General features: G+C 31.2%; 1 protein-coding gene across 2 annotated transcripts; it reads left to right on the top strand.

The window, feature by feature from the left end:
- The first annotated feature begins 90 nt into the window (after positions 1 to 90).
- Positions 91 to 12,579, top strand: LOC148616107 (palmitoyltransferase ZDHHC3-like). Of its 2 annotated transcripts, none has more exons than XM_088582806.1 (8): positions 91 to 267; positions 2,834 to 2,993; positions 4,039 to 4,148; positions 4,608 to 4,669; positions 5,412 to 5,499; positions 6,651 to 6,723; positions 7,691 to 7,799; positions 8,930 to 12,579. In XM_088582806.1, the coding sequence occupies exons 1-8, from the start codon at positions 149 to 151 to the stop codon at positions 9,004 to 9,006; spliced, it is 798 nt and encodes a 265-aa protein (XP_088438932.1). In that variant the 5' UTR covers positions 91 to 148; the 3' UTR covers positions 9,007 to 12,579. The 2 variants fall into 2 exon arrangements, with proteins under 2 accessions (XP_088438932.1, XP_088438933.1); XM_088582807.1 differs by having other exon boundaries at positions 227 to 343.
- The last annotated feature ends 4,100 nt before the right edge of the window (positions 12,580 to 16,679 follow it).

The raw sequence follows: 16,679 nt of genomic DNA, 5'->3' as shown, positions 1-16,679 counted from the left end.
ATATTAATATATAATAATAGGAAATATGGTTCATTTTTAATTTGATTTCTGTCATTGCCAAACTTTTAGTTGGTTATTAGACAAGTTAGTGATTGAGTTAGCTCCCCCGATCTTATTTTGCTGTGGAAAAATATGAAGTATCATAAAAATGCCTAGTTGTAGGTCTGATCCATGTGGCATAATATGCATTATCATAACATATTCTGCAGTATTTTATGCAGATTATGTTGTAGTCTGGCATTTAGTCGTCCCGGTAATGTCAAACACGTAAGTCTTCTCTGTGTACTCCTGGTTTTTCTTGTTGGTCGATATATAATCAACGATCAATGGAGACATTCATAAGGTAATATTAAACAGATGCGAATGAGTTGCACCGTTTCGTACGCAATATTGCTAGGCTAATTTAGTAAAATTTAATGACTGTAAATTGATTGTAGTCCAGATATTGTGATGTTTACTGAGGCATTTTGTCATTGAAACTATTTTTTCTCATTAGAAACCATAGTTGCCTGTTTTTATAATGAAATATAAGAGAATATCTTTTATCTTCAGATATCTCCATATCTTTAGAATCTTTACTCCTATATACACAGTAGGGAAAACAGTTAGATTTATTTGTCTGATTGTCTTAATATCATGGTACATGTAGCTTTGTTTCTGTATATTGATATACACATGTACATATACATTGAAATATTATGTGCAGTAGCTTAACTATTGAGTGAACCCTTATGGGTAAGGATCTTCATCCACAATACTGTGTACAAAAATTTTAATTTCTCCATCTCCACAGTGGAGAAACATGTATTGCATTGTATGAGTGGAGTCACAGTGTCTCCACTGTCCAAAGAGGAGACACCATTTCAAAAATCGTCTATCGTTTACTGATCCTGTCTTTATACCATAGTATATTTAATGGTTCTAGCAGTTAAATAACATTTTAGTGATTGACAGAAATAGATATCATAAACATACTGAAAGTCATCTCAATGTCCTCCTAAAAGCAGGTTTTGATTCCAATATAAAGGTTAATCAAGGGAACCAAGATTCTTGTGGAAATCAAAAGAATGTAATTCAGAGACAAAGTCTAGACATGGAAAAAGACATATGCAACAAATAACATGAAAAAACCAAAATAATACATACAAAGTAACAACAGTATATGAGCAACCCGGACTGGGGGTATGGACCAAGTGCATGAATCAGATAAGCATCCTCTGCTTTTCTAGAAACACCCGCCAAGTTGCTCATAAGAAGTCAAGTCAAAGGTAAATGAAAGAGGAAAGTAAGTAGACAAGTTGAACAAATTAGATTTCATGGTGCAGATGGATACACTGTAATGGTCCACAAGTTTATGATGACAACCATAAAACCTCTGCAGTGATACATGTAACTTCAATTTTGTAGCAACATAACTCTGTTCCAGCAGCCTAATTGTAATAAATCTAGTGTGATACAAAAAGTCTGCATAATTACAGCAAGCTCTGGCATAACATATGAGTTTTGATATGAAAACTCCATATGCTGAAGGATCACACATTTAACAACAGATACTGTTTGTACTTAATGTATCAGGATTTAATGGGTTTTTTTCTTGTAACTTCTGCATTTTTTGTGTTTGATAATGTAATAAATGAAGTCATTTTTAGTATTTTTCCATCTCGCCAGTTTGTGTGTGTTTTTTTTTTCTTTTCTTTTTTTTTCTGGTCATTTTCTAGAAATGTGTTGTAAACTGGTCTGATCCAAATAATTTTTGTCAGTAGTAATTGTTTATATGTATGAGCCTTATAGGGCAAACATATTTTTCTGACCAAGAACATCAGAGATGTTCTCTTGGGGCCCATACTTAGGAACAGGAAATCCAAATTTATCTATGGGTCAGAATGAAATGTTTTTTATAAGCAAGGATTTTTATGGTCTACTCTAAAAATCCTTGGTACATGCAGAAGTTGATGTTTCTGTTCATCACTGATTTGTTGTTCACATAAAAAAGTACACTCCATTTTTAGCAGGAATTGACAGTAGTTGTAAGAAAGGTTTACTGATTTCTCTAAAAGTGGCTCATATCAACACATTGGAGTCACCATATCAAATACATGTATGCCCATAGTTAACACCTGCCCTCATATCAAACTTTAACAAATGATTCTTAAAGTTTAATAACATTTCAGTTGTATATATAGTGTACAGAAAAAAAATGATAAAGTATATGTATTGAAATGATGAAATTTTATCTTGGTGATTACTTTGGTGTAGACATGGTGGAGTCACAGTGGAGAAAAAAGAGTGACTCCACTGTGAAGAGTGGAGAAGTTAAAATTGAGGATGATGGTAGTGCTATTGTGAATATAACCAGAAAATCTTAGTCACTTAAATTTTGTGGGAGTCACATTGCTTTTTCTCCAGAAATACTGAATCAGTTTGTCTTTACAACTCCTCTCAAACTGCTGAACAAAATTTCATAAAACTTGGTATATGGCACAAGGACACAATATGTGGTTTTGTATATTATAAGGTAATTTTAATCCCCTATTGTTGGAGTCTGCTAAATCTACTAAAATGTACAGCCAAGGACAACCAAATTCGTTTTATTTGCATTATAATTTTTGGAAGTCTCCAACCTTAAACCTGCCCTGCTTTAATTTCTTACAATGTGAGATATAGAGTACAGTCATACATAGGTACATGTATGAAGTTCTTGAAGAATGTACTTGCTTTGTGTTAGAGTAACTTCCCTTTGAGCAGTGTAAATCAAAAACCACAAAATGGATTATTTACTGGTAGTGTGAATTTTATTGCCAATTCAATATGTTATGTTTAATACTTTATATAGATTATGGGGAATGGTGTGTGTTCTACTGTTTAATGTGATTGTATTCCTGATGACAGTGTCACATTTAAGAGCTGTGTTGTCTGATCCAGGCATTGTACCCCTACCAAGAACTGGTCTTGATTTCTCAGATTTACATGCTGGCAGATCTATACCTAACACAGTAAGTAAATTTTATAACACTTTCAAATGACATGTATTATGTTCAAATATACATGTATCATTTTGCTATTCACTGAACATTTTCAAAGTAATTTAATTCTTATTAATTTCACTTTCAAGCACCGATTAATGAAAAATATTACTTGTCAATCTTACTGGAGAACAATCATACATGTACATGTAACACAGTTCTACAATAAAATAAAGAAGATATGATGTACATGTGTATGTAAATGTTTGAAAGACTGAAAGCCATATCATTACAGTTATATCATAATGTGTGTGAAATAATTGTTTTGTTATCATTTATAAAGCACTTAGCTGTTGCCTTGGAAGTATTCCAGATGGTGTTTGTTTGTAATTTTGCATACATTCTGATGCCAGATAGTTTTAAATATTACAAAAAATGAAAAAATCATTAATTTTTGTTAAAAATTTACTCATGGGGTACCTGCTGTAGGGGTACATTATAACATGTCCCTATGTGTCATGGTACATGTACATTCAATTACATTTGGCTGTTAGTACATGTTCAGTACAATATATTAGTAGTATTTCTTCAAATAAACAATACATATATATAGCAAATATTTCACTCTACATTTAACATGTTTTACAACTTATCCAGGATTTGATTTTTTTTATTTTGGAAATACAGTAATGATTTATTCACTTCTTACAACATCTATCTGCTATGTACATGTATTAGTTTTAACACTGATAAAAATGACATATAATGAAGAGGGTAATAGAGCAGTTTCTTACCCTGAGAAAATCGTTGTCACCCTGAGGTGTAGCTGAGGGTGACAATGTATATTCAAGGGGATCTATTTAAAATCTGCACGAGAGGGTAATAGGCAAACAAACTATCACCCTCTGAGACATGTTATAGAGCAGAATATTACCCTCAAATTGAACCAATAAAAATTCAGCAAGTTGACATGAAGTATAATATTACTATAGACATGTATTAATCATATTAATTGATAGCATGAATCTGTGATGTCAGAATTTGAACTATTGTTGTCTGTCTCTAATCTTAACAGAAAGATGGTTGGAGTGTGTGTAATAAATGTGAGACATACAGGCCACCAAGGGCACATCACTGTAGAATCTGTCGGAGATGTATACGTAAAATGGATCACCACTGCCCATGGTAAGTCTCTTGTGAAGCAGACAAAGCAACAATATTAATGCAAAGCCTAAATTCAAGTATAATTTGCTTGTCAGTTTGTCCTATATAGATACCAGACAACACAGCACTGTAAAGGCTGGAATCCTTCATATTCTTGCCTATCAGTTGGTCAGATAAAAAAAGTTAGCAAAATAATTCCAAAATATTAATTCCTCCTACAATGTATCTGTTACATCTCCAGATGACTGTAAAACACAAATATTGCATCTTGAAGCATACAAGTGACCATATAGAAATATGTGTGGTGGCAGTACTAATGATAACATACATGTACCACTGCTTTGTAGAATAACATGTAACTACTGTAAAGTATGTATGTAAACATATATTATGTATAGAAAGAAAACTAAAATGATATGAAATGTGTAAGTTGTACCTCTAGCCACATTTTAAAACAATTTACATAATTCTTTTTTCTAGGATTAATAATTGTGTTGGAGAATTTAATCAAAAGTATTTCATACAGTTTTTATTTTATGTAGGTGAGTACTTATGTATAAATTTAGATTTATATCTTTGGTGATGTAAATTATTTAGTTTAGAAGGAATGAAGATTTTTAAAATTTACACGAGGTTAATGTACATATTAATATCATTGCGTTAAAAACTATGCAATATATATGTTAGTAGTGTTTTAAGATTCCACTTTCCTGTCACCCGAGGCAAGTGTAATTTTGGTTTGGGAAAATTATGCCCCACTTTCCCTTTTGCAAGAAGAAAGCTTGATTTTTTCAAAGAATTTGTTAAGGTGGGAGTGTCTTTATTTTGTGTTTTCCCATGGAAACCTAAAATTTTGAAAAATCCTATATCACTGAGCTGCTGTTTATGTTCTTTATTAACTTATGTTAAAAAGTATGTTTGTCTTGAGAGTTTAAAATAAATCTGTGTAAAAAGTCATTTAAAGTCAGGAGCATGATTGAAAACTTTTTAATGTTGTAAATTCATATGGACTACCAAGCACCTGCTATTTTTCTAACATTTTAATTTCATTTCTTTGATCGGGAAATATTTCAATTCACACATTTCTTAAAAGTCATATCATAAAAGGGAATTTTGTATACAATTTCAAACTGGTACAGTTCTTTGTAAAATATGTTTCACAGGAACTTCAATAATGCTTTTTACAATTATTACAATTTAATAAGACTGTTGATATTTAAATTTGTGCATCATTTTTGCAAAACAAAATGATAAAGTGATATCTCTTTAGGACTTACTTTGTAGGTATGTTAAGTTGTTTTGCCACTACAATGGTGATCTTATCGTGGTTTATGGATCCTCATGCCAACACAACATATAAACATACAAAACTGTAAGTATATTACCTGGAAAATTCTGTCCCTTGAAATATCTATGCTTTTGAATAGTATAAGTGTACTTGATTTTATATTGAAATCAAACTTAGGGTTACATTCTACCTCTTTACAAAGAATGATGTACATGTACAAAATGATACAGTGTAAGTACAACAAAGATAGGTACTGACAGGTACATAGATTTACAAAATGATAAGATAAATGCCTTACACTTAGTTGTATTTGTAGTATCCTTAAATACAAGATCATCTAAGAATCGTGCATAGGCTAAACAGTATTTTTTGGTCAACATTCTTGATAGTGTAAATGTATCCAGTATGACTTATCAGTGATTGAGAATCATTCAAAGTAATAGCAGTAGGGAATGTGGGAAAGAACCAAATGGTTATAGTTATCTGTACGGAAAAATCTTCGGGAAATATTTTTACTAGCATTCAACTTAACTGTTTTGACTAAGTCCATAACTTTCTCAATCACTGTCACAAATCTAATTGGTATTTTTAATATACACATAACTTGCAGAAAGCTTTTAGATTAGAAGGTGAATAAAAGTTGTAATTTGCATGATTCTTAATTGAAATTGTACTTTACTCTCATTGTAATAGATGTATAATTTGCATGATTCTTAATTGAAATTGTACTTAACTCTCATTGTAATAGATGTATCACAAAACCAGTTACTCATACTAGTAACAAGGAACAACCAACTGAACCAATATGTAGGCTTAAACACTATTGTAAACATTATAAAAAAGTTACATGTCATTATGAAAGTATGTTGGAAAGCAGTTTGGAGTTTTCATGTACCTGGTCCATGCTCCCAGTTTTTAGTGGAGTCCGAGTTGCTCATTTGCTTTTGTTACTTTGTATATATGATTTTAGTTGCTTTATGTTCTTTGTTGTGTATGTCTGTTTTCCATGTCTGGCCTTTGTTCCTGGATTACATTCTTTTGATTACCACTATAACCTTGGTTCCCTTGATTACTTTTTCATGCCTACTGTCATTAAAAATAAGATGCATACTCAAAATATTGATTTGATGCACTGTTTTTGATATTGTCTATTTTTTATACCTTAATTTTATGGATTGTTCTATCCTGTATATTCATTTCATATTATTTGATCATTCATTCTTTCCATATTTCAGTATACATTCTGTGATTTTGGTAGTAGAGAGTATTTTATTTGGGATGTTTATTATAGCTATTGGATGTGATCAGGTACATTAATCTAACAAGTCAAACAGTTCACAGTTTTAGAAATTAGTCAAATATACATGTATATTCCTGAAAGGTTTTCTAGATCTGGATTTCACATCACCTTAAAATGAATATTTGCTCTGTCTATGTAGGATATCTTGGTACATTCCAGGATATCCAAGCCCCTTCCACCATTTGAACTGAAATAGTTATTTTTCTTATAAAATTAGCCTGTGTAATATATTCTTATAGTGTGGATAAATTTGATTCAGAATCAAAGGAGAAAATGCACATTTGATATTATGATATTGATATCTCATATTGGTAATTATTTTGGATTTTTTCCAATATAACCAACTTGGAAGCAAATTTCATATACATTTAATGAAGAGTGTAGCATTTTATGAACAAGTGTAAATTGGGCCAAAGTTGTTACTGTAATTATAACTTGGTAAAAAATTTAAGATATGCCATCCAGTCTAAATTGATCCTTTATTGAAACATTATTTAATTTGGGGTTATTTGAGTAAACAACTGTGGAACTATTGACAGTAATGAGGTCACAGTACATAATTAGTTTATAAAAAAAATAACTAATAATGCCCAAAGAGAATTGACCAATCAGAAGACTTATTACAAATCAAATTGAACTATTCATATGTAAACCTGTTGTTCCTCATTTCTGACTTACCAAAAAAAAATCTATGCAAAATCATTTTTTTCTTTATAGAATTCTTGGGATGCTTTGTATTATATGGTTCATTCCAATTGAACCACAGATTTGTGTTCCATTATTAGTTTGTACCTAGTGGTTCATCTAAGACAACGAAGTAGAAGTAGAATAAGTTGGTTTATACCAATAATGTAAAACAAGCTAGGTTTCCTACTTAAATAAGAAAAATGTTTATAACAAAATTATGTCAAATACAGTACATATTTTTGTCTACATTGTAGAGAATTAATTTTTTTTTTTTTTTTTTTTGTACAGATCTCTTCTATTTTAAGTGATGAAACTTTAGTTGAACAAGTAAAGAAAGAAGGAGTGAAAAGAGAAAAGAAATCTACTTATGTTTTGTTCCAAGAAGTATTTGGTAAAGGTATGACTTTCTTAAATATAACCTATAACAGTCTGCTCCCAAAACCATTGAAGCAACTTGTCAAAAGGACTAGTAAACAAAATCTTTCTCTGGTCCCAAAACTGATTTACTAGTCTGAAAAAATAGACTTTTGAAAAGGTTATAATTTTATTTACTAGACAAGACTGCGGTTGTTTGTTTACAATAATAAATTACCTATATACCTGTCCTCCAAAGACTACATTAGAAAAAAGAAAAAAAGTAGGGGCATATTTTTTTTCAAATACGGTAGTCCAAGTAGCAATAGAAAATTACTAGTATGAATCAAAATCCACTAACAGTGGACTTGTGGCTGAAGTTGTAGACTGTATAATATGATATAATTGTTTGTATTTACAACAAGAACCGCAACATTTTTAGTTCAAGAAATATGCCAAAAGCTGTTAGGCCAAACTATTATCATCATGGAGCAAGTGAGGGGTGGGGGTATGGTATAGTGTAATCACCATGTCCATCTGTCCAAAACTTTATATTTTCATGATCTTAAAATCTATTCCATTTTGATGCAATATCATATATGTATTTTCAGACTAATTTAGAATGATAGGAAATTCTCTGTATTTTGACTTAGTTTGAGAGTCTCAAATAGATGGTACTTTGTTTTTGAATTGATGATTGGGGGTTTTTACGGTCTTGACTATCCTTACGGATCTCGCACAACAGCCCCTTACCGGGATTCTGTTAGTAATGCCAGTTTGTAGTAGAAGGTAGCGGAGCCCAGCCTTCGGGATACCTGACCAAAGAACTCAAGTCAGAGTATGTCCTACTAGCGGCTGGGCTGCTGTGTTTACGCTCTGGCCTACTCCCAGACCCCACATGGGTCCGACAGCGTTTCCCCACTCTTAACTATTTGGTTAAGTACATCAACGTGTAGAGTGAACATATTTTGAATTTGGAATGATTATGAATGTATGACAGACATTTTTGTGAGTGCATTATGGCTTCTTTTAAAGAAAAAACTGCAAAAAAGACAGATACAGAGCATTTTTTTATTTTTCAAACTAATTGATTTTTACTATTGAGTAAAAAAAAAGGTAACAGGAGACAAAACAGATCATTTTATATTGCTCTAGATGTATTTCTGTTTGTAGGTCATCCTGCGGGGTGGTTATGTCCCCTGTTTACAGAGGCAACAATGGAAAAATCATCAAAACAATACATAGTATGACATGGATATAATAGTGCTTTTATACAGTGTGGAAAATGTGGTTTAGCTTAAATATGAAATAAGTATGTGTGCCTGTATGAATGTTAAATTATGTATGCCATTGTAAACAGATCTATTTTTATTTTATCTTGTGTCAGAATATACTAGAACTTTTGTTAACTGTATTGTTTAAAGTGGTCAAATTTGATTGTGGTTTTTCAATAGTATTCTGGTATCGTTTTTTGGGAAGTGATTATGTAGCTGTATGAAATTGGTCTCAGTTTATTGATTTATTGGAGGATATGGCATGGTTTTACCATGATGCTTTGGATGAATTGTGATGAAGATTTGCATGGTTTTGAAAAAATTGCTGGTGGAAAAAATGTGGACCAAAGTAAGTTTTGGCAATGAAACACTTGAAAGGTAAACCTTTACACACTTGAAAGGTAGTTAAATAAATAAATATAATTTTTGGTTAAAAAAATAGTTAACTGTACTCACATGTATTTAACATTTTAAATGTGTTGAAGGAATAAAGGAAAAGTTCCTGCCTATAACTTACATTTATCGGTACCTTGAATGTTTTTTCAATTGTTCTTACTGCCTGGCGTTTTCTATATCAGGCTAATGATTTGATACTAAAAAATATCAGCATTATCCAATGATCATGTTATGTCAAATAGACTATGACATTGCTGATAAAAGGAATAACTTCAGTTTTGAACCTTTTGACAGAACATCACATTTTGCTCACTGTAATATTGTCAGTCTCGACTTCAAAACTGCCATTATTCTGTATTTTGGAAAGAAATAAGATGGAAAACAAAAAATATTTGAAGCGACTTCTGATCAACTTATATTAAAGTGAAAGTAGCATTTGGTACAAAACTGACGACTGATGTTTTTTTTTTTTTACTTGGCTTCACATAAATACAGCTTCATTCAAATTTAAATTAGAAAAATTTTAATCCAGCATCACAATGTTTACATTGTAAAACTGGTTTTGATCTTGTTACCTACATGTAGGTGATCACTTGTTGGTGATTTGGTTGACAAAAACCAACTTGACTTTCATACTTCTTTTGAAAACATTTCAGAATATTGTTGCCGCCAATTGTTTATTTACCAATTCACCGAAAAATTTACCTGTTTTTGTCAGCAGAGAATTTAAAAAACACAATAATCATTATTTGTTAATGTCCGTATTAAAGCTAGATTGATTGATTGGTTGATTAAACATCCTATGGCAGATATTTGATGCATTTCAGGACCAGATCAAAACATCAATCTAACAGGCTTTGCTATTGTGACTATTTTTTTCAATTCTATATAAAAAAAAAATAACGAGAAAGTCGACACAATAGAACAAATGTAAAACAAGCTGATTAAATTGAAATGGGTTTACAGACAAAATATAGTAGCTGATAACTTTTAGCTGCCATTTTCAGGTTTGACCTACAAACAAAACTTTTAGATAAGTGCCATGTGTATTATTAGTTTATGAAGTCAAATTTTTTGTCTTTGTTTTTGAAATATTTTTTGTAATATTTATTAAAATAAACTAGACCTGTCACAAAATAAGAAGTTGACATATTGTCATTTACAAGTTGACACAAAATGGCAGCAAAACATAGATCAATTTAATCATTCACAAAGTAAACATGTTTATTAAAATTTAAGAAAAAAATATATGGTCAAACTCCAAAGATGAGAAAAGAAGACAACTTCCTGATGTACGCAACCAGTGATTTTTTTTTTGAAGATTTATAGTCCATTTTGAAAAAAATGAATAGCTGATCTTTCTCAAAGCTACCTTTTGTTTGACTTCTCACAAGGAAACATATTTAACAAGCTATTTGATCTATATCCTGATGATTACATTTTTAGTGCTTCTCAGTCAAAGAATTATGCAAAATGTGGCACATGAAGAAAAAATGCTGAAATTTATTGCATTAAGTATCCATGTATCTTTTACTCATAACCTCCATTTGCTTAATTATATACTGATAGGTTCAATTTAGTTGAAATGCACTATGGGAGAATTTCTTCCCCTAAGTAAGCTGTCAAAAATATCTACATCATAGATGCTTCAGGATAAATTCAAATAGCTTTTCAGTAATTTTCTAAATGTATTTAATATATCAGAAGCAAAAAAAAAATGAGAATTATGATGTGCCACCCATTGCCTTATTCTTAAACAGAATTATACTTTTCTCTAACAGCTGAAATGCTATAATAATAAACATATCAGGTTTCACCATTATACTGGTAGTAAAAGGGATAATTATTCATCTGTGTAAAATGTTGATACACAACAGAACCATGTGTTATTAGTTCACAGTGTATTTTGTATTCAAATCATTATAGACTAAATACCTTTATTTTAATGTATGTTTGATGTGCTGTTAAATGTTTTAGATATGTCAATTTGTCATTTAAAGAATTTGTAAACTCTTGCAATTACCTGTTTTTTTTTAAGCAAACTTTCAACAGAAATTTGTATGAAATCTGTCTTTTTGCTTCCTTATGTTGTAACATTTCAATTTAGTTCTGACTTAGAAACTTTTAATTCTTTTAAATATCTTCTGTTTTATTGAGACATTCAATGCACCAAATAAAAAAGATTGATACCCTGTATACCCAATTCTTGTTTATTTTCTAGAATGATTAAATGATAAATGTACTACTTCCTTTATACATGTGGGAATAATTAAATGTTTTCTGTTTTTATGTAAAGTTATTCGTGATGAATAATTATTTAAGCTGACAAACTTGACAACTCTAAATTTAGAAATTAATGCCACATTGATCGTTGTGAATGTATATCAATTTCAGTAATAGTAAACACTACATAATGCAAATTAAACTTTTTTGTAATAAGAAGTAAATCCTTCTTTGTACTGATTGGAACTTTGTGGATACCTCTTTATAATTCTTTGTCTGACAAAAACCAAATGGGCCTACAGTTTTAGGTTCAGTTTGCTTGTCTTGTCATATTGCTAGTGGTCATTTTCGTGGATGATTTCCCACAAATATTGATTTTAAAGTCATGTTAGTTTCTGACTATAGTTGGTCTTTTGTAAAGCAATGGTCTATGCAGGAATTGTATTTCTCTACTGTAACTGTTATACTATATGCATATATTGTGAAGTATTATTGCTCATGGGGTTCCATATTTTGTTGTTATCATGGGCTGGGTAAACCACGAAACTTGGTTCCCAATGAAAAGGAAATTTCCTATTTGTTTGTATGGTAGAGTTGTCAAATCCAGAAATTCAAGAATCGAACTAATAGGTTTTCCCTAAACCATGAAAATTGGTACCCACGAATAAAAGTACTTCACAGTCTACTTGCAACTGTACATTTATGAATGTAAGCACTTATTTCTGATCATTTTATCGATTGAACATGTGCTCCATTATGCAAAATGTTCTGTCTTTTTTGCCTGTTTGTGTTTTGTCATTTGTTTTGTGGAATCAGTCTTGGTTCATCAGTTTTTTCATGCATATTTTATTTATTTATTGGTTGATAAGTACATGTAATGTCACTTTTGTACTTTTTATTTATTTTTTAATAAATTTGCAATAGATCTCACTTGTATTGTAATTCTTCTGAAGAAGTAAGTTTTCTGATCCTGTAGGTATATTGTTAAGAATGCTGACTTGTACCCCCACATAACAGGTGGGTGGTGCATTAACATCACCGTGTTTGCCCATTCATCTCTCTGTCCAAATTTTGTCAGATTGTTGATTGATTGTTGGGGTTTAACGCCTGAGCAGCAATATTTTAGTTCTATTCAGGTGATGAACATGAAAAGAATGACAAAATGAACACGAATGATGATGAAATGAAAACAAGGGATGGTACACAAGGATAATAGGGTCGACAAATTTTGATTGCCACTAGAAAAAGGGGGGATGGGTAGGGTCGGGCAATTTAGCCTCCTGTGGCGGAGCGCAAAGGTTCCTACTCCTATCGAATACCATAGCAAATTTCTTTAACGTGCGAGGAATGTGGCATCTTTCCCAACACGGTGCACCACTATGGTTTGCGGTCAGGTTTTCTGTTTTTTGCCTGACAACCCCAGCATGTAACATGCCAGGGGTACTCCATTCCACCACCTTGGGCACACATCCCAGTTGCTCTGTGGGCAGAGCGCCTAGCCCCTGGCTAGTTTCCTGAGCACTATTTTGTCAGAATTACCTCAACTCCTACTAGAAAGATTGATTACAAATTTGGTATGCAGCAATACATAGATCTGGCATGCATACAATCAAATTAAAATTAGACCTATCAATTGTTCCATTCAGTCACTGCATGTAGGATCTAAAAGTACTCCATCTACTTTCTGTTCTGATGACCTTTCTGATCAGCTAATCAGATTTCATCTTTCATTATTTTGAAAGCATTATTCAAGGGAAAAACCTGAGGATTCTGAAAAGGTCATCTGAACAGAAAGTAGAATTTGTTGCTAGATCTCACATGCGGTGATTAAATGGAACAACTGATAGGTCTAATTATTTCTAATACTGGTATTAATTCTTAAATATGTTCTGAGCTAGCAAGTAGTAACTGAGCATTCTTTAAGTTGATATATCATTTTGTTGTTAAAGCATATGTTGAGGTATTTCATGAAGAGGATTGGAGATATTGTTGAATGAATTTTTTGGTATGTTCATTTGTTGTTTCAGTTCATTTTTTAAATGACAATGAAGGAAAATGGCTATGGCATTGTGTTTATATTTGTTACAATTCACCATATCAGTTCTTTGTTTTCATCATTAATTGGTAATACCTGATTCTCAGAAATTGTAAGACAACAGTGAATGCAAAAATATTAATTTATGATGGAAATGGAAATAAAATTTCAAATTTCAAATGTCAATCACCACGTGAGTTAACAATGTTAAAATAAGACTACATATTTGTTACTTAATGAACAACAACAGCAACAGGTTAAAAATATCACACCATAGATTGCACTCAAAATAACAGCAAAATGAATTAAAAGAAAAAAGATCTTTAAAATTGAAGCTGTGACCTTGATCTTTGGCCTGTGACCTTCAAACAATAAATAGGATACACATGTACTAGACACTCATAAGATACACAAAATGTACATGTTAAGTTTCCCTACATGTATTTTAGAAGGACAGTACTTCACTTGTAAGGGAATAAAAAGTTGTGTTCTCTTGATATGGCATTCACTTTCCCTGTACCTCATAGTGTGGCACACCAGATGAACTGAAAAACAGTTTCAAATCATTTAACTGGTCTACCTTTTCATCTGGCATGCCATTTTGAATGAACAAATTCTAAAAAGTTAAAATATACATAAAAAAACACAGAAAAATATCACTCTGAGACCAGATATTTCATAAAAAACAGGGCCAATATGAAATTACATATTTATTAACATATATTATGGACTACCCATGGGTTGCCATATGGACCAGAACACTGATATATTACACATTGCCTGCAGCTCAGGCAATATAAGTTTTCTTGGTCCATATCAGTACCCATGGGCAGTCAGCATTTTGTGATATTGCCCTCACAACCATTAACTATTCTATCAATAGCATATAACATTTACTATCACAGTTTTTAATCAATTTGGTTAACTATACTGATACTGTGACCAGTTCATTTCATAATTATGTATATTTCAACAAAGGGAAGCAGATTAAAAAATATTTCTGATTTCTTCTGGCTTTGTTAAGGTTTCTCCTCTAACAAACAGACTTTCAATACAATTCAAAATATAAAACAATACAAAAAATTATCTGTACATGGTAACAATTAAAATTTCAACACCTCCATTAGACTACATACATAAATGCCAAAAATCATAAAACATTTTAAAAACATCTAAAAAAACCCATTCCTTATAGGGAAAAATATGTAAACTTTAACAGTGTTATTATAGTAATACTTTAAATATTATTTTTTGTAGTTACATAACTGTCAAAGCAGGCTCTGTAAGAAAAACTATTTGAATTTTCAGGAGTTTGATTAATATTATAGAACGTGTGCTCCTGTATGGGATGTCCGGAAACCTGGAAAACAACAATTAAACCATGATATCAAAAATCCAAAGATTCCTAAACAACTCTCCATGTATAATCATGAATATCATATGGTAGTATAAATTGAAAATTGAGAATCTTGTGAAATAGCAAATCATGCTTCAACAGATTCCCAAATCAAAAAAGCAAATAGTCATGGATTGGGCAAAAATTGTGAAAACTAACAAGCAGCATCACAAGACCAGCTCCAAATTTAAACATCAAGGTAAAAGGAACAGAGGAAGACCAAGAAACATACCGTGCACAAATTCAGAACATGAACTCAAAGAGCAGGGTTACAAATGGAGTTTAGTAGAAAAACTTGAGCCCGAGTAAGATGGAGAGAGTTATCGTCAATGACACATGCTCTCCAGATGAACAGAGGGCTAGCTATGTAGGTAATTACATGTAAAGTATTTACATGTGTTTATATACATTTGGTTAGTCTACATTTGTGCTGATGGATCTTTGAGCCAATTTTGGAATGTAACAAAACATGTAATGATCTATTTGTTATATACATCACTTGAAGACTTTTACACATGTTAATTGTGTTATTTTTAAGACCATATTTTTGGCTAACTTTTATAATTACAACATAAAATGTAGAACCTGCCGGGCATAGATTTCTTTGATTCAAAGATTTTTCAATGATATATTGAAGGACAAAAATCAATGTGAGTATACGGTAATGCAATAAAACTACTGGTTTTGTTTTGTGCTATCAATACCAAGTATATCAACATCTCAAGTAAGTCAGTACCAATGATCCACTGAAGTACATTATACGAGAAAAAAAAATACATTTCAGGAATAATAACTCCTGAAACTTGGTAGAAAGTTATTGTACTTCAAAATGCCAAATTTATCAAGTACATTCTTTAAATACCCATAAAACTAGTTATATTCAAACATACATCTTTGGTTAAAAATACACAATAATTTTTATGACCAAATACACAAGTAATGGCCAATACATCACAGATGAGGGTTTTACAAATGAATTGCACTTGTTTCATTTTACACCTAAAATAGAGTTTTTTTTTCTAAAATCATTCTTCACAAATTATTCCTCATAAATTATTCACTTTTAAATCAGCTTTTGAGTACATATTTCATTTCAGACGTTCAATGTAACTAAGCTTTTAAAATTAAATACTATGTAAAAATACAACTGGAATTGTTTAATATACACAAAACAGTTATTTGTCTCAAAAACTGGTCATTTGAGCCACTAAATGTTACTCTAAAATAATAAGTTTTTTATTATTCATCAAAACATGATAACTTTGTTATATGTCTAAACTAATCATTTCTAAGTTAAACATAAATACAGCATTTGAAGGAGATTATATCAATTTTACTTTGATGTTAAAAAAAAGGGGGTTCCAAAATATGATTTGCCCATTTTGGCCAAACTTTTGCATGAAATTAACAAAGTTTTCCACCCATCAGTACCCTCCTCCCCTTGGATCCCCCATTGTGATGTACATATCCATTAATTATATGAATGAGACTAAATAATACCATGTTAATAGAAAAACTAAAACATGACAAACTGGCTGACAGACAAACTGCCAAGAGTATTGAAAATCTGTAAGCCCATATTGAACCATTACAAATAAA

This window comes from Perna viridis, chromosome 5 (assembly GCF_037379345.1).
Source record: "Perna viridis isolate PV_CMFRI_1.1 ecotype Kerala chromosome 5, ASM3737934v1, whole genome shotgun sequence".
NCBI lineage: Eukaryota > Metazoa > Mollusca > Bivalvia > Mytilida > Mytilidae > Perna > Perna viridis.
This window is presented reverse-complemented; position numbering and strand designations above follow the sequence as displayed.